General features: G+C 38.2%; 1 protein-coding gene and 1 pseudogene across 1 annotated transcript in view; one reads left to right on the top strand and one right to left on the bottom strand.

Moving 5' to 3' along the window:
- Positions 1-505: 505 nt before the first annotated feature.
- CYLC1 (cylicin 1) overlaps positions 506-18,642 on the bottom strand; it is an 84,158-nt gene continuing 66,021 nt past the window's right edge. The window contains exon 6 of the mRNA XM_045471806.1: positions 506-688. Within this exon, the coding sequence (XP_045327762.1) occupies positions 656-688 (33 nt within the window). The 3' untranslated portion in view covers positions 506-655. The remainder of the gene's footprint in view (positions 689-18,642) is intronic.
- LOC123595174 lies at positions 5,126-18,350 on the top strand (annotated as a pseudogene).

The following is an 18,642-nucleotide window of genomic DNA, read 5'->3' as shown; positions in this document are numbered from 1 at the left end:
TAAAATGCTACAGCATTTTGGCTTGAATAGTTCAAGCATTTAATAAAGCATGTACCACTAAAATTACCTCTATAAATTATACACAAAAAAATCAGCTCCTGGTGTAAGCATTAAATTGTAGTGTAGGGCTAAACTGTAGCCTTGAGAAATAACAGCTTTGTTTGGATACTGTAGGTTAAGAGATAACAGACTTGTCCTATCAATCAAGGGAACAAATGTTCAAGGAAAATCAACTGGATAAGTGTTTGATTGGATTGGGGCAAGGGCATGTCTGAACTGTTTCCACCCCCATCTGGGAACTATTTCTTTGTTCTGTTCCCAGGTGGTGATAAGACAATGTGGTAGGCTATAAAAACTCTATACCCCGGCTGTTCAAGGCCACACTCTGATCAAGAGTGTCCTCCCGATCTGTCGGCCTTGCCTCTCATTGCAATAAACTTTGTTGTGACTGTCACTGATGCCTGTAGCATTCTGTTTCAGGAGTCATGTGGATGCAACACTGGGATTCATGGAAGACTTGTTTTTATTTATTACAGTTCCACACAAGTAGAAATGATCATTTGGGAGTAGCCAGTGTTTACTGTGGTAAGGCCATTCTGTGAAACCAAGTGCTCAGTTGTTCTTTTTTTTTTTTTTTTTTTCTTTTTCTTTTTCTTTAAAGCAGCTTATGAATCCACTTTGCTTCAGGCTGAGGAATAAAGTAAAAAAAGGAAAAAAAAAGAAAATAAAAAGTAAAATATTATTTATCTATTAATTATGGAGAGTTCCTGGTTTTTTAGAGACCACACCAAAGCACATAATGTCACAAGTGAAAGGAACTTGGATATCATTTTTATTTCTTATTAAAAATGCAGGTCCCCGGACTCCACCCCAGACTTATCAAGTCGAAGTCTGAGATGGAGTCAGAAATTTGCATGTTCAACAACTTCCCTGGGTGCTCCTAATGTTCACCAAAAGGTGAGAAGTACTGAATACTCATCCAACAATAACGATTTGTGTAGGAACCAAGTTCTATCAAAGTACATTATGTATCTAAGATCTCACAACTATTTTAATAGACCAGAACTTTTGAAATTGAAAATATAATATAAAAACACAAAAAATAGTTAACAATAATGGAAAGTCACTTCAAATTCCACCCTACTAATATAAATATATTCATATTTGCATGTTACTATCTTTGTTCAGAAACATGCAGATTTTTGCTTAGTTGTGATCCCATAGTATTTTTTTCCTGTTTTTATCTCTTAAAAGTATAATATGAACTTTTTCCTTTAATTATCAAGGTTTTATAATTATTTCAATGAATGCATATGATTATATATATTTTACTAAACCATTCTCCTAATTTGATACCTTTAGTTTAATTCCAAAGTTTTTCCTTTACAGACTGTATTGTAATCATTGTCTTTATTCCTAGAGTTTGTTTATCCATCTGCTGATATTTTTATTACAATACATTTCAAGTAATGGGATTACTGAGTCAAATAGTATTACCACATTTACGACTCTTCCTTCATAGTTCCATATAATTCTAGAGGAAGGTTAAACCAGTTTACACTGTTCTTTTGCATCAGCAGTGAATAAAAGTACCACCATCCTTAAAGCCTCAAGAACTCTGTGAGATATATAAGATATCTTAAACACATAGTACATATAAAATTTGTTATATTTATATAATTTAGGTATGTATTATTATATCTTTACTTCATTATTATATGAGAAATGATCTCATAGGATTGTTTTCATTACTAACCATGGTCAATATATTTTTTTAAATTTTAAATGTTTTATTATTATTTATTTTTGAGAGAGAGACAGAGCACGAGTGGAGGAGGGGCAGAGAGGGAGATACAGAATCGAAAGCAGGCTCCAGGCTCCGAGCTGCCAGCATAGAGCCTGACATGGGGCCTGAACTCACGAACCATGAGATCATGACTTGAGTTGAAGTCAGATGCTTAACTGACTGAGCCACCCAGGCACCCCATAGTCAATATTTTTTAATAATTTTCTTATATTTATTTATTTCCTCCTGTATAAATTATGTTTCTATTTCTTGGCCATTTATTATAGGTACCTTTATTTTACTATAAGAAATGTGTCTTGGGGCGCCTGGGTGGCGCAGTCGGTTAAGCGTCTGACTTCAGCCAGGTCACGATCTCGCGGTCCGTGAGTTCGAGCCCCGCGTCAGGCTCTGGGCTGATGGCTCAGAGCCTGGAGCCTGTTTCTGATTCTGTGTCTCCCTCTCTCTCTGCCCCTCCCCCGTTCATGCTCTGTCTCTCTCTGTCCCAAAAATAAATAAACGTTGAAAAAAAATTTATAAGAAATGTGTCTTATTACTCACACTCTTGATTTATAGTTCAGTATTTTTTTCTACATCATACTTCTCAAATAATTAGGATGAAGTGTTGACTGTGTGTAGCCTAAAATACAGATAGGATAACTTTCATCTACATATAGTGGTTTAAGAGAATTACTGGAAATGCGACTTTCTAAAGCATTTCACATTACCTCAAGTCCAAATATTTGACATTCATTCATTTATATTTTGGCTTTAAGAGTTTTAAATGCTTCTGTTAAACCATAGTTAATACTTTAAAGGTGACTACTATGGACTGAATGTATGTGTGTCCCTATAATTCATATTCTGAAACCTTAATGCCCAATATGATGATATTTGAAGGTAGAGAATTTTAGGGGGTAATTAGGTTTAGATGAGGTCCTAAGGGTGGAGTCCTCATGATGGGATTGGTCCCCTTATAAGAGAATGAATAGACCAGATCTCTTTCTATGCCATGCAATGATATATCAAGAAAGTGGTGTCTATAAGCCAAGAAGAGGTCTTTTATCAGAACTCAGCCATGCTTATAGCCCAATCATGGACTTCTAGACTATCAAATTGTGAGAAATATGTGTTAAGTCACCCACTCTATGGTATTTGTCATAGCAGCCTGAGCTAAGATAGTATGAAATTATTTTGACAATTCAGGGAATAATAAGTGGCAGAATTTTTTCCCTATGAGAAAGCTTTTTGAGTTTCTGGAACTTTCCATAAGATTAAACATTGTCTAAAGAAGAGAGATCTTGGAATTAAAGTTTGTTCTTGACAGCCAAATGTCAACAAAAAGAAATCAAAACTAATGGCGACTGAGGGGAAATAGGTAGACTAGTTGCATTTTTGAAGCACAGCAAAGCAACAGCATATCAACACAGTTATGCAATAAAGGAAAAAAATCTTTTGAAACTACACTATTAAAAATCATAGGCCTTTGTTCACCTTATTTCCATTTAATTTATAGTTTAATATCAAAAAGAAAACCTGTGTAGAGGCATCACAATAATCTATTGTGGCTTTTATGCTCCTTAGGCTTTAATTATGTTTACTATGTGAGTTGCCAACCCTGTGTCTCTACCATCACTCACTTTGTCTGGATTCTTCCTGGAAATTCTGTTTCACTTCAGTTAATATCACCTTTCAATATCATACTCTTATCTTGTATCTAATGTTAAAATTTTATAGCCTGGTTCTCCTATTAACTAGTTGAGTGTACTTGGATACAAATTTCCCCACTGTCTTTGCCTTTCAAAATGTTTCTTATCTTTCATGATCCAGGTCAAATATCACCTTAATAGTTATTTGACAACTTTTTTTTTTACCCTTTTTTAATGAATGAATGGATGAATGAATCAATGAATCAATGAATCAATGAATGTATTTATGAACTGGGCACACTAAAAATTATACTATCTAGTATCATCTGGATTTTTAAAACTGCCCAGCAATTATTTTATTCATTTCTTCCTATTTTTTAAATAAATGTCACACTAATTTTCTTGTTCAATAAATATCAAGTGCCAGCCACTTTCTTGGGAATTTGGGATATATTAGTAAACAAAACAAAGAGCTTTGCCCTCACAGCGATTACATTATATATTATATTATACATTATATGTATAATACATTATATATTATATATTACATTATATATAATATACATATTATATATATGTGTATATATATATATACATATTCATATTTGTCAAACTACTGCCACAATCACTTCCAAACATTTCAATCACTCCCAAAAGATGCTATGTATCCCTTGATTGAAAGTTTTAAGCAGATGTGATGTGTTTTAACATGATGTGATGTATGTTTTCTACAGAAGAGAGTTAACAGTGGCTGGGACCAGGGAGGTAGCAGTGTAGTTGATGAAAGGTGGTCATATTTTAGATATCTTTTGAGTAAACCAGATCTAACAAGGATTGTAAAAGAAAAAGAAAAATCAAGATGTCTTTGGTATATCCTAACCTTATTCTTGATCTTAATTTTTGATCTTAATTTGTCTTGACTTAATGGGAAAGTATGACATTTTCTATCAGTTTTTTATAGATAGCTATTATCAAAAGAAGACAATTCTCTATTCTTTTTTTTTTTTTTAGTTTTTATTTAAAGTCTATTTAGTTAACATAGAGTTTATTATTAGTTTCTGGTATACAGTATAGTAATTCAACAATTCCATACAACACCTAGTGCTCATCACAAGTGCACTCCTTAATCTCAATCATCTATTTAACCATACACTCACCCATCTCCTTTCTGGTTACCATCACTTTGTTCTCTATAGTTCAGAGTCTGTTACTTGGTTTGTACCTCTCTCTCTATTCTCCACTTTGCTCGTTTGTTTTGTTTCTTAAAATCCATATGTGAGTGAAATCATTTATTTATCTTCTGACTTATTTTGGTTGCATAATATTCCCCAGCTCCATCCATATCGTTGCAAATCACAAAATTTTTCTTGTGTGAAAACCCGTTTGTCCTGATATTCAGCACCAAAGCAACAAATCGAAAAGTGCCTAGACCATGAATGACAAAGACCCATTTACTAATTTTAAGCAGCTTCCAGACAGGTAGAAACCTGCAAGTACGTTATCAGGTGGCAGAAGCACTGGAGAGTGTCATTTTTGCAATATCATCTTGACTTGCTGCTGATAATGGCAATGATACCGATTTTTGATTCTCTTCCTCTAGCCTGTTAACATCAGTGGTCTTGTGCTGCCTATCCTTCACTGTAATCAGAATGTATGAGTACCCCATGCCAACGTGCAGGACACCCAAGCCATAATGGGGCCAAGTGAGTGCCCAAGCACCCCAACCCATGCAGAGACCAAGGCACAACAAGGGTGGGTAAGCACCCTAGGCCCTGCACTACCCACACAGAAACCAAGCCAAAGCTAAGTTGAGAAAGGGCCTCACATCCTGCCAACCCTATGTAGTGGAAATGCCACAACTGGGTTAGTTAGTACCTTGAGCCTCACCCAAACCATTCAGAGACTTGAGCCAGAGTTTGGGAAAATGCCCTTAGATTCACATTCCCTGTGCAACATACTAGCCACAAACTGAACAAATGAGTGCCCAAAGCCCTTGCCTACCCCACACAGAGACCAAGAAACAATGAGATGAGCAAGTGGCTAAAATTATACTCTCCTTGTGCAGGGGTTGAGTTACAAACAGTTCAAAAAAAGGCCTCATGCTTCACCATCTCTGTACAGCAGCTGTAGCCTTATCACAACCCATGGGTATGTGCAACCCACAAGAAGTACAACTATAGAGTACCTGGCTCTGGTAGCCAAGGAAGATTGCATTTCTGGACCACACGTTTCAGCTTCTACACAATACTTCTCCTTCAAGAGTGGGGGAGGTGGCCATTTCACCTAATACAATACAAACACAGATAGGCAAAATGAGGAAACAGGAAAATGTTCCAAATCAAAGAATAAGGCAAATTTCCATATTAAACTTAATGAAATGGAAATAAGCAATCTAACTGATAAAGCATTCAAAGTAATGGTCATAAAGATGCTCATTGATCTTGGGAGAAGAATGGATGAACATAGTGAGAACTTCAACAATGTAATAGAAAATATAAGAAAGTGCCAAACAAATTATAACTGTACTGAAAAATACATTAGAGAGGTTCAACAACACAATGAACAAAATAGAAATATGAATTTGTGGGCTGGAATATAGAGCAATGGCAAACACCCAGAGCACCAAAAGGGGATAAAAAAAAAAGACATCTGGATAACATCAAGCAGAATGGGAGAAGGGAAAGAGAAAGGGACATAGAAAATATCTCAAGAAATAAGTGCTAAGATGTCTCTAATCTGGGACAGTAAAACATACATACAGGTTCACAAAGCCCCAAGAGTTCCAAATAATATGAAACCAAAGAGAAACACACTGGGACACATTTTAAAATGGTAAAAGTTAAGGACAAAAAGAATTTTAAAAGCACCAAGAGTAAAGCAACTTACTACATACAAGGGAAACCCCATAAATCTATCGGCAGATTTTTCAGCCGAAACATTATAGGCCAGAAAGGAGTAGCATGACATATTCTGAAGTGCTGAAAGAGGAAAACTGCAAACCAAGAATCCTCTGCCTAGCAAGTTTATTATTCAAAATTAAGACTTACAAATTGTTTTCCAGATAAGCAAGAACTAAAGGAAATTATCACCACTAAATCAGCTTTAAAAGAGATGTTAAAGACATTTCTCTGAGCTAAAATGGACAGGTATTAGTGAGTAATAAGAAAACACAGAAAAGCAAAAACCTCACTGGAAAGGATAAATAAATAAATGTTCAACCACATATAAAGTTAAGTATGATGGGTAAAATAAAAGTAGTAAAATTAAAAATACAATAATTAATTAAGGGATATATAAAATAAAATTATATAAAGTGTGTTTTCAAAATATTTTTGGGTGATATGAGTAAATATTTGGAATGAGTACAAAATTAATATCAACTTAAAATAAAGTATAACAAATAGAACAACGTGAGGGTTTCTCGAGGGGAGGTGGATGAGGGGATGGGCCAAATGGGTGATGGGCATTAAGGAGGGCATTTGTTGGGATGAAGACTAAGTGCTATATGTAAGTGATGAATCACTGGGTTCTACTCCTGAAACCAATACTACACTGTATGTTAACTAACTTAAATTTAAATAAATAAATTTTAAAAAGACTACAATATACCTAAGATATTTTATTTTATATGAAACTCACAGTACTACAAACAGCAACAACAATGAAAAAAGCTTATAGTGAATACAAGAAAGACAATGAGAAAAGGATCTAAACATAATACTAAAGAGGAGGAGGAGCCAAGATGGCGGAACAGCATGGAAGGTTTTTGTGTGTCTCGCATCCATGAGATACAGCCAGACCAACACTAAACCATCCAACACACCTAGAAAACTGATTGGAGATGTAACCCAACAATGCACAACCTGAAACACAGAATTCAGCAGGTATGTGGCACAGAGAGGTGAACTTGGGGAGAGAGAAGCTGGCGGCAGGCAGAGAGCCGCTTTTGCAGTCAGAGAGAGGATGGAGACTTGGGGGTGGGGAGAATACAGGAAAAGCACCCCTCCCCAAAAACAGCTGATGAGAAAGTGGAAAATTGGAAACAGTCACAGGGTCTAAAATAAAAAGGGAGAAAGGAGAAAGGAGAGGGTTTAAATTATATTAAGACTGTAAACAAGGGGAGCGCAAAGTCTGCAACTCTGCAGCTTGATAACTGACTGTGCTCTGGTGGGAAGGGTGAATCCCCAGGAACAGAGTGGGGTCTGGGGGGATCTCAGGCCACACGGGGAAAAGCGGTTCCACTGCTGGGAGGACATTTGGTAGAGACTGTTGAAGCCACCTAGACCCAGCAGACCCCAGAAAATGGCTACATCCGCTGGTGCTGGAACAAGGTCATTAAGGGTGAAGCCTGGTGCCAGTGTGTGTTGTGATTTTCCATAATCCCTGAAAAGTTCCTGCTACACTATCTCAATAACTTTTTCTGGGGTGGGCTGGCACCTGGCCTCAGTCACAGGCCACCAGCAGCAGCAGGGTCTAGCAAGCGATCCTGGGTGCAGTCAACATTTGGCCTTTGCTCATTTGGCCATTGCTCATATGACCCTCTTGCAGAGGGGTGGAATGGCTAAAAGCAGAGGTCCTTCAGAAGTAAGGGGGAAAAAACGCATCTGAGACAAAACTTGGGAGAGGTACTGCCTGGGGCTTGTTCATAGTGAAGAAGCGGAGAGTGGATGAAAGCTGAAGACAGAGGACGGGTGCACGATTACTGATCGGGGAGAACACAGTTCCAATACTAGAGACTGGGTAGCTAGAACAGAGAATTAGTGATATAGAGGACAAACTTACAGAGAATAATGAAGCAGAAAAAAAGAGGGAGATTAAGGCAAAAATGCACAATTTAAGACTTAGAGAAATCAGTGACTCATTAAAAAGGAACATCAGAATCAAAGGGGTCCCAGAAGAGAAAGAGAGAAAAATCAGGGTAGAAGTGTTATGTGAGCATATCATACACAAATTCTCAAAATACTTAGGCAAGGAGAGAATCATGAAAGCATCAAGGGAAAAAAAGTCCCTAACTTACAAGGGAATACAGATCAGGTTTTCAGCAGAAATTTCCACAGAAACTTGGCAGACCAGAAAGGAGTGGCAGGGTATATTCAATGTGCTGAATCAGGAAAATATGCAGCCAAGAATTCTTTATCCAGCAAAGCTGTCATTCAAAATAGAAGGAGAGAGAGGGAATAGGAAGATGGAGGCGTAGGAGGACGCTGGGCTCACCGCGCGTCCTGCTGATCAAGTAGATTCCACCTACACCTGCCTAAATAACCCAGAAAACCGCCAGAGGATTAGCAGAACGGAGTCACCGGAGCCAAGCGCAGACGAGAGGCCCACGGAAGAGGGTAGGAAGGGCGGCGAGGCGGTGCGCGCTCCACGGACTGGCGGGAGGGAGCCGGGGCGGAGGGGCGGCTCGCCGGCCCAGCAGAGCCCCGGAGTCTGGCCTGCAAAAGCGGAGGGGCCTGACGGACTGTGTTCCGACAGCAAGCGCGACTTAGCGTCTGGGAGGTCATAAGTTAACAGCTCTGCTCAGAAAGCGGGAAGGCTGGAGGACAAAGGGAGGGAGAGCTGCTGAGCCCCCGGACGACAGAGCTCAGTTTGGTGGGGAACAAAGGCGCTCGCCAGCGCCATCTCCCCCGCCCATCCCCCAGCCAAAATCCCAAAGAGAACCAGTTCGTGCCAGGGAACTTCCTCGCTCCGCGCAAACACCCAACTCGGTGCTTCTGTGGAGCCAAACCTCCGGCAGCGGATCTGACTCCCTCCCGCTGCCACAGGGCCCCTCCTGAAGTGGATCACCTAAGGAGAAGCGACCTAAGCCTGCCCCTCCTGCCCCTGTGCACCTTGCCTACCCACCCCAGCTAATACGCCAGATCCCCAGCATCACAAGCCTAGCAGTGTGCAAGTAGCCCAAACGGGCCACGCCACCCCACAGTGAATCCCGCCCCTAGGAGAGGGGAAGAGAAGGCACACACCAGTCGGACTGTGGCCCCAGCGGTGGGCCGGGGGCAGACATCAGGTCGGAGTGCGGCCCCGCCCACCAACTCCAGTTATACACCACAGCACAGGGGAAGTGCCCTGCAGGTCCTCACCACGCCAGGGACTATCCAAAATGACCAAGCGGAAGAATTCCCCTCAGAAGAATCTCCAGGAAATAACAACAGCTAATGAGCTGATCAAAAAGGATTTAAATAATATAACAGAAAGTGAATTTAGAATAATAGTCATAAAATTAATCGCTGGGCTTGAAAACAGTATACAGGACAGCAGAGAATCCCTTGCTACAGAGATCAAGGGACTAAGGAACAGTCATGAGGAGCTGAAAAACGCTTTAAATGAAATGCAAAACAAAATGGAGACCACCACAGCTCGGATTGAAGAGGCAGAGGAGAGAATAGGTGAACTAGAAGATAAAGTTATGGAAAAAGAGGAAGCTGAGAGAAAGAGAGATAAAAAAATCCAGGAGTATGAGGGGAAAATTAGAGAATTAAGTGATACACTAAAAAGAAATAATATACGCATAATTGGTATCCCAGAGGAGGAAGAGAGAGGGAAAGGTGTTGAAGGGGTACTTGAAGAAATAATAGCTGAGAACTTCCCTGAACTGGGGAAGGAGAAAGCCATTGAAATCCAAGAGGCACAGAGAACTCCCTTCAGAGGGAACCTGAATCGATCTTCTGCACGACATATCATAGTGAAACTGGCAAAATACAAGGATAAAGAGAAAATTCTGAAAGCAGCAAGGGGTAAACGTGCCCTCACATATAAAGGGAGACCTATAAGACTCGTGACTGATCTCTCTTTTGAAACTTGGCAGGCCAGAAAGAATTGGCACGAGATTTTGAGTGTGCTAGACAGAAAAAATATGCAGCCGAGAATCCTTTATCCAGCAAGTCTGTCATTTAGAATAGAAGGAGAGATAAAGGTCTTCCCAAACAAACAAAAACTGAAGGAATTTGTCACCACTAAACCAGCCCTACAAGAGATCCTAAGGGGGACCCTGTGAGACAAAGTACCAGAGACATCACTACAAGCATAAAACATACAGACATCACAATGACTCTAAACCCATATCTTTCTATAATAACACTGAATGTAAATGGATTAAATGCGCCAACCAAAAGACATAGGGTATCAGAATGGATAAAAAAACAAGACCCATCTATTTGCTGTCTACAAGAGACTCATTTTAGACCTGAGGACACCTTTAGATTGAGAGTGAGGGGATGGAGAACTATTTATCATGCTACTGGAAGCCAAAAGAAAGCTGGAGTAGCCATACTTCTATCAGACAAACTAGACTTTAAATTAAAGGCTGTAACAAGAGATGAAGAAGGACATTATATAATAGTTACAGGGTCTATCCATCAGGAAGAGCTAACAATTATAAATGTCTATGCGCCGAATACCGGAGCCCCCAAATATATAAAACAACTACTCATAAACATAAGCAACCTTATTGATAAGAATGTGGTAATTGCAGGGGACTTTAACACCCCACTTACAGAAATGGATAGATCATCTAGACACACGGTCAATAAAGAAACAAGGGCCCTGAATGAGACATTGGATCAGATGGACTTGACAGATATATTTAGAACTCTGCATCCCAAAGCAACAGAATATACTTTCTTCTCGAGTGCACATGGAACATTCTCCAAGATAGATCATATACTGGGTCACAAAACAGCCCTCCATAAGTTTACCAGAATTGAAATTATACCATGCATACTTTCAGACCACAATGCTATGAAGCTTGAAATCAACCACAGAAAAAAGTCTGGAAAACCTCCAAAAGCATGGAGGTTAAAGAGCACCCTACTAACGAATGAGGGGGTCAACCAGGCAATTAGAGAAGAAATTAAAAAATATATGGAAACAAACGAAAATGAAAATACAACAATCCAAACGCTTTGGGACGCAGCGAAGGCAGTCCTGAGAGGAAAATACATTGCAATCCAGGCCTATCTCAAGAAACAAGAAAAATCCCAAATACAAAATCTAACAGCACACCTAAAGGAAATGGAAGCAGAACAGCAAAGGCAGCCTAAACCCAGCAGAAGAAGAGAAATAATAAAGATCAGAGCAGAAATAAACAATATAGAGTCTAAAAAAACTGTAGAGCAGATCAACGAAACCAAGAGTTGGTTTTTTGAAAAAATAAACAAAATTGACAAACCTCTAGCCAGGCTTCTCAAAAAGAAAAGGGAGATGACCCAAATAGATAAAATCATGAATGAAAATGGAGTTATTACAACCAATCCCTCAGAGATACAAACAATTATCAGGGAATACTATGAAAAATTATATGCCAACAAATTGGACAACCTGGAAGAAATGGACAAATTCCTGAACACCCACACTCTTCCAAAACTCAACCAGGAGGAAATAGAAAGCTTGAACAGACCCATAACCAGCGAAGAAATTGAATCGGTTATTAAAAATCTCCCAACAAATAAGAGTCCAGGACCAGATGGCTTCCCAGGGGAGTTCTACCAGACGTTTAAAGCAGAGATAATACCTATCCTTCTCAAGCTATTCCAAGAAATAGAAAGGGAAGGAAAACTTCCAGACTCATTCTATGAAGCCAGTATTACTTTGATTCCTAAACCAGATAGAGACCCAGTAAAAAAAGAGAACTACCGGCCAATATCCCTGATGAATACGGATGCAAAAATTCTCAATAAGATACTAGCAAATCGAATTCAACGGCATATAAAAAGAATTATTCACCATGATCAAGTGGGATTCATTCCTGGGATGCAGGGCTGGTTCAACATTCGCAAATCAATCAACGTGATACATCACATTAACAAAAAAAAAGGAGAAGAACCATATGATCCTGTCAATCGATGCAGAAAAGGCCTTTGACAAAATCCAGCACCCTTTCTTAATAAAAACCCTTGAGAAAGGTGGGATAGAAGGAACATACTTAAAGATCATAAAAGCCATTTATGAAAAGCCCACAGCTAACATCATCCTCAACGGGGAAAAACTGAGAGCTTTTTCCCTGAGATCAGGAACACGACAGGGATGCCCACTCTCACCGCTGTTGTTTAACATAGTGCTGGAAGTTCTAGCATCAGCAATCAGACAACAAAAGGAAATCAAAGGCATCAAAATTGGCAAAGATGAAGTCAAGCTTTCGCTCTTTGCAGATGACATGATATTATACATGGAAAATCCGATAGACTCCACCAAAAGTCTGCTAGAATTGATACATGAATTCAGCAAAGTTGCAGGATACAAAATCAACGTACAGAAATCAGTTGCATTCTTATACACTAACAATGAAGCAACAGAAAGACAAATAAAGAAACTGATCCCATTCACAATTGCACCAAGAAGCATAAAATACCTAGGAATAAATCTAACCAAAGATGTAAAGGATCTGTATGCTGAAAACTATAGAAAGCTTACAAAGGAAATTGAAGAAGATTTAAAGAAATGGAAAGACATTCCCTGCTCATGGATTGGAAAAATAAATATTGTCAAAATGTCAATACTACCCAAAGCTATCTACACATTCAATGCAATCCCAATCAAAATTGCACCAGCATTCTTCTCGAAACTAGAACAAGCAATCCTAAAATTCATATGGAACCACAAAAGGCCCCGAATAGCCAAAGGAATTTTGAAGAAGAAGACCAAAGCAGGAGGCATCACAATCCCAGACTTTAGCCTCTACTACAAAGCTGTCATCATCAAGACAGCATGGTATTGGCACAAAAACAGACACATAGACCAATGGAATAGAATAGAAACCCCAGAACTAGACCCACAAACGTATGGTCAACTCATCTTTGACAAAGCAGGAAAGAACATCCAATGGAAAAAAGACAGCCTCTTTAACAAATGGTGCTGGGAGAACTGGACAGCAACATGCAGAAGGTTGAAACTAGACCACTTTCTCACACCATTCACAAAAATAAACTCAAAATGGATAAAGGACCTGAATGTGAGACAGGAAACCATCAAAACCTTAGAGGAGAAAGCAGGAAAAGACCTCTCTGACCTCAGCCGTAGCAATCTCTTACTCGACACATCCCCAAAGGCAAGGGAATTAAAAGCAAAAGTGAATTACTGGGACCTTATGAAGATAAAAAGCTTCTGCACAGCAAAGGAAACAACCAACAAAACTAAAAGGCAACCAACGGAATGGGAAAAGATATTTGCAAATGACATATCGGACAAAGGGCTAGTATCCAGAATCTATAAAGAGCTCACCAAACTCCACACCCGAAAAACAAATAACCCAGTGAAGAAATGGGCAGAAAACATGAATAGACACTTCTCTAAAGAAGACATCCGGAAGGCCAACAGGCACATGAAAAGATGTTCAGCGTCGCTCCTTATCAGGGAAATACAAATCAAAACCACACTCAGGTATCACCTCACGCCAGTCAGAGTGGCCAAAATGAACAAATCAGGAGACTATAGATGCTAGCGAGGATGTGGAGAAACGGGAACCCTCTTGCACTGTTGGTGGGAATGCAAATTGGTGCAGCCGCTCTGGAAAACAGTGTGGAGGTTCCTCAGAAAATTAAAAATAGACCTACCCTATGACCCAGCAATAGCACTGCTGGGAATTTATCCAAGGGCTACAGGAGTACTGATGCATAGGGGCACTTGTACCCCAATGTTCATAGCAGCACTCTCAACAATAGCCAAATTATGGAAAGAGCCTAAATGTCCATCAACTGATGAATGGATAAAGAAATTGTGGTTTATATACACAATGGAATACTACGTGGCAATGAGAAAAAATGAAATATGGCCTTTTGTAGCAACGTGGATGGAACTGGAGAGTGTGATGCTAAGTGAAATAAGCCATACAGAGAAAGACAGATACCATATGGTTTCACTCTTATGTGGACCCTGAGAAACGTAACAGGAACCCGTGGGGGAGGGGGAGGAAAAAAGGAAAAAAAAAAAAAAAAGAGGTTAGAGTGGGAGAGAGCCAAAGCATAAGAGACTGTTAAAAACTGAGAACAAACTGAGGGTTGATGGGGGGTGGGAGGGAGGAGAGGGTGGGTGATGGGTATTGAGGAGGGCACCTTTTGGGATGAGCACTGGGTGTTTTATGGAAACCAATTTGGACAATAAATTTCATATATTATAAAAAATAAAAAAAAAATAAATCTCACAACCACCTTGTAAAAAAAAAATAAATAAAAATAAAATCACCTATAAAAAAAAAAACAAAAAAACAAAAAAAACAAAATAGAAGGAGAGATAAAAAGTTTCCTAGAGAAACAAAAATTAAAGGAATTTGTGACCACTAAACCAGCCCTGCAAGAAATTTTAAGGGGGAATTTCTGAGGGGAGAAAAGATGTATACATATATATAATATATATATATATATATATATATATATATATATATATCTTATATAATGTAATATATAATATAATATATAATATAATATGTATATATTATATACATATATAATATGTATATATAATATAATATAATATGTATTATATATACATATATATTATATATATTATATAACAAATATATAATTATATATTAATTATATTTTATATAATATATTAATATAATTATATTATAATTATAATATTAGATATTATATGCTATTATAATATATATTAATATATTACAATATAATTATATAATATAATATATATACTAATATATTATAATATAATATATTATATATATCAAAAACAACAAAGATTAGAGAGGACCAGAGAACACCACCAGAAACTCCAACTCTGCAAGCATCATAATGGCAATAAATTGATATCTTTCAGTACTCACTCTAAACGTCATTGGGCTCAATGCTCCAATCAAAAGACATAGGGTAACAGAATGGATAAGAAAACAAGATCCATCTATATGCTGATTACAAGAGACCCACTTTAGACCTAAAGATACCTTCAGATTGAAGGTAAGGGGATGGAGAACCATGTGTGATGTAATGGTCAACAAAAGAAAGCCAAAGTAGCCATACTTATATCAGACAATCTAGACTTAATATAAAGACTATATCAAGAGATGCAGAAGGGCATTATATCATCATTAAGGGGTCTATCCACCAAGAAGACCTAACAATGGTAAACATTTATGCTCCAAATGTGGGGGCACCCAAATATATAAATCAATTAATCTCAAACATAAAAAAACTCATCAATGGTAATACCATAATAGTAGGAGACTTCAACACCCCACTCACTACAATGGACAGATCATCTAATCAAAAAATCAACAAGAAACAATGGCTTTGAATGATACACTAGACCAGATGGATTTGACAGATATATTCAGAAAATTTCATTCTAAAGCAGCGGAATACAGTTTCTTCTCCAGTGCACATGGAACGCTCTCCAGAATAGATCATATACTGGGACACAAATCAACCCTAAGTAAGTACAAAAAGGTCGAGATCATACTGTGCATATTTTCAAACCACAATGCTATGAAACTCGAAATCAACCACAAGACAAAATTTGGAAAGGTAACAAATACTTGGAGACTGAAGAACATCTTACTAAAGAATGAATGGGCTAACCAAGCAGTTAAAGAGGAAATTAAAAAGTATATGGAAGTCAATGAAAATGATAACACAATCCAAAACCTCTGGAACGCAGCAAAGGTCATCATAAGAGGAATGAATATAGCAATCCAGGCCTTCCTAAAGAAGGAAGAAAGATCTCAGATACACAACCTAACCTTATGCCTTAAGAACCTGGAAAAAGCAGCAAATAAAACCAAAAACCAGAAGAAGACAGGAAATAATAAAGGTTAGAGAAGAAATTAATGCTATTGAAACTAAAAGAAAACAGTAGAACAGATTAATGAAACCAGAAGCTGGTTCTTTCAAAGGATTAACAAAATTGATAAACCACTCGCCACTTTGATCAAAAAGAAAAGAGATAGGACCCAAATAAATAAAATCAAGAATGAAAGAGGAGAGATCACAACCAACACAACAGAGATACAAACAACAATAAGAGAATATTATGAGCAGTTATATGACAATGAAATGGTCAATCTGAATGAAATAGACAAATTCCTAGAAACATATACACTATCAAAACTGAAACAGGAAGAAATAGAAAATTTGAACAGATGCATAACCAGTAAGGAAATAGAATTAGTAATCAAAAATCTCCCAAAATACAAGAGTCCAGGGCCAGGCGGCTTTCCAGGGGGAATTCTACCAAACATTGAAGGAAGGATTAACGCTTTTCTCTTGAAGGTGTTCCAAAAAATAGAAATGGAAGGAAAACTTCCATACTCTTTCTATGAAGCCAGCATTACCTTGGTTCCAAATCCAGACAAAGACTCCACGAAAAAGGAGAACCATAGACTGATTTCCCTGATGAACATAGATGCAAAAATCCTCAACAGGATATTAGCCAACTGGCTCCAACAATACAGTAAACAAATTATTCACCACGACCAAGTGGGATTTATACCTGGGTTGCAAGGCTGTTTCATATCTGCAAAACAACGTGATTCATTACATCAATAAAAGAAAGGACAAGAACCATATGATCCTCTCAACACACGCAGAGAAAGCATTTGGCAAAATACAGCATTCTTTCTTGATACAAACCCTCAACAAAGTAGGGATAGAAGGAGCATACCTCAAGATCACAAAAGCCATACATGAAAGACTCAACACTAATATCATCTCCCATGGGGAAAAACTGAGAGCTTTGCCCCTAAGATCAGGAACAAGACAAGGATGTCCACTCTTGCCACTGTTATTCAACAAAGTATTGGAAGTCTTAGCCTCTGCAGTCAGACAATGCAAAGAAATAAAGAAAATTCCATACTTACTATTCCCAAATTATCCCAAAAATGGAATAGAAAGTAGCAGTGCCAAACTTATTTTAAGAGGCAAGTATTATTCTGATACCAAAAGGAGAGAGAGAGAAAGAAAGACACAAACAAACAATCGGGCCAATATTTCTAAAGAACTTAGATTTAAAAATTCTCAAAAACCTATTAGCAAATTGAATTAAACAATATATTAAAAGAATAATACATGGTCAAATTAGATTCTTTTCGGGGATTCAATGATGGTTGAACATATGAGAATCAATCAACATGATATTCCACATTAAAAAATGAAGGATTAAAAAGCACATGATTAGTGACAGTACTGGAGAAGGAAGTTGGAAGCCACTATAGTAGCCTCTGGAGGAGCAGGCAACGTTGATCTGTGGTCCAGAGGCCATTATCCCCAACTGGGAAACCCAGGAAATCTCCACAGGGACTACTCTAATGGCTGAGCAATTTGATGGGGTCGTGATTTTGGGAGCCCACTCCATAACAACCACTGGGTCCTATATCACCAGTTGAGTGACTGATAGGCTGACCCCTATTCATGACTGTATTTTTTGCTGCCACTAAGGCTCAACAGCTTATATGCAGGCAGTAGGTGATGCTGTCAGTTATCAGTTTGATTTCCACAGCACCGAGCTGAATGAGCCTCCTATGGTACACACAGCAACCAGCCTCTTTTAGGAGATGTGTTAATGGTATCTAGAAGACCTGATGGCAGGAATCATCATTGCAGGCTGGTAACCACAAGAAGGAGGCCAGTTGTACTCAGTTCCTATTGTAGGTATGATGGTAAGGCAGTCCTTTGCCACTGGGGGTTCTGGGAGCTCATATACCTATGGCTATTGGAAAGCATGACCAAGGAAGAGTGTCTGGAATTCACTGCCAATGATATTAATTTGGTCATGGAATGGGTGGTTCCAGTGGAGGGGTGATTTGCCTGGAAGCCATTGCAGAATAAAGGGTAGAGCAGAAGGTACTTTTGGGAGCCTAGATTCCCAAACTCACCATTACCACATCCACAATTCCTAGAATTCTAAGATACAATAAAAGACACACCATTGTGATGGAAAATTCACTAAAAATTTCATCAAAAAAGAAAAAAGTATGATCATTTCTATAGATGCAGAAAAAGCATTTGACAAAATTCAACGTCAATTTATGATAAAAATTCACAACAAAGTGTTTATAGAAGGAATGTACTTCAACATATAAAAGCCATATATAATAAACCCACAGCTAAGATACTCAGCAGTGAAAAGCTGAAAGCTTTTCCTCTAAATCAGAAACAAGAAAAGGAGGCCTGCTCTCAGCACTTTTATTCAACATAGTATTAAAGTCCTAGTTGCAACGATTAGGAAAGAAAAAGAAGTAAAAGGTATCCAAATTGAAAAAGAAGAAGT

Source organism: Leopardus geoffroyi, chromosome X (genome assembly GCF_018350155.1).
Source record: "Leopardus geoffroyi isolate Oge1 chromosome X, O.geoffroyi_Oge1_pat1.0, whole genome shotgun sequence".
NCBI classification, from domain to species: Eukaryota; Metazoa; Chordata; class Mammalia; order Carnivora; family Felidae; genus Leopardus; species Leopardus geoffroyi.
Note: the sequence above shows the minus strand (reverse complement) of the source record. Positions and strands in the feature narration are given on the sequence as shown.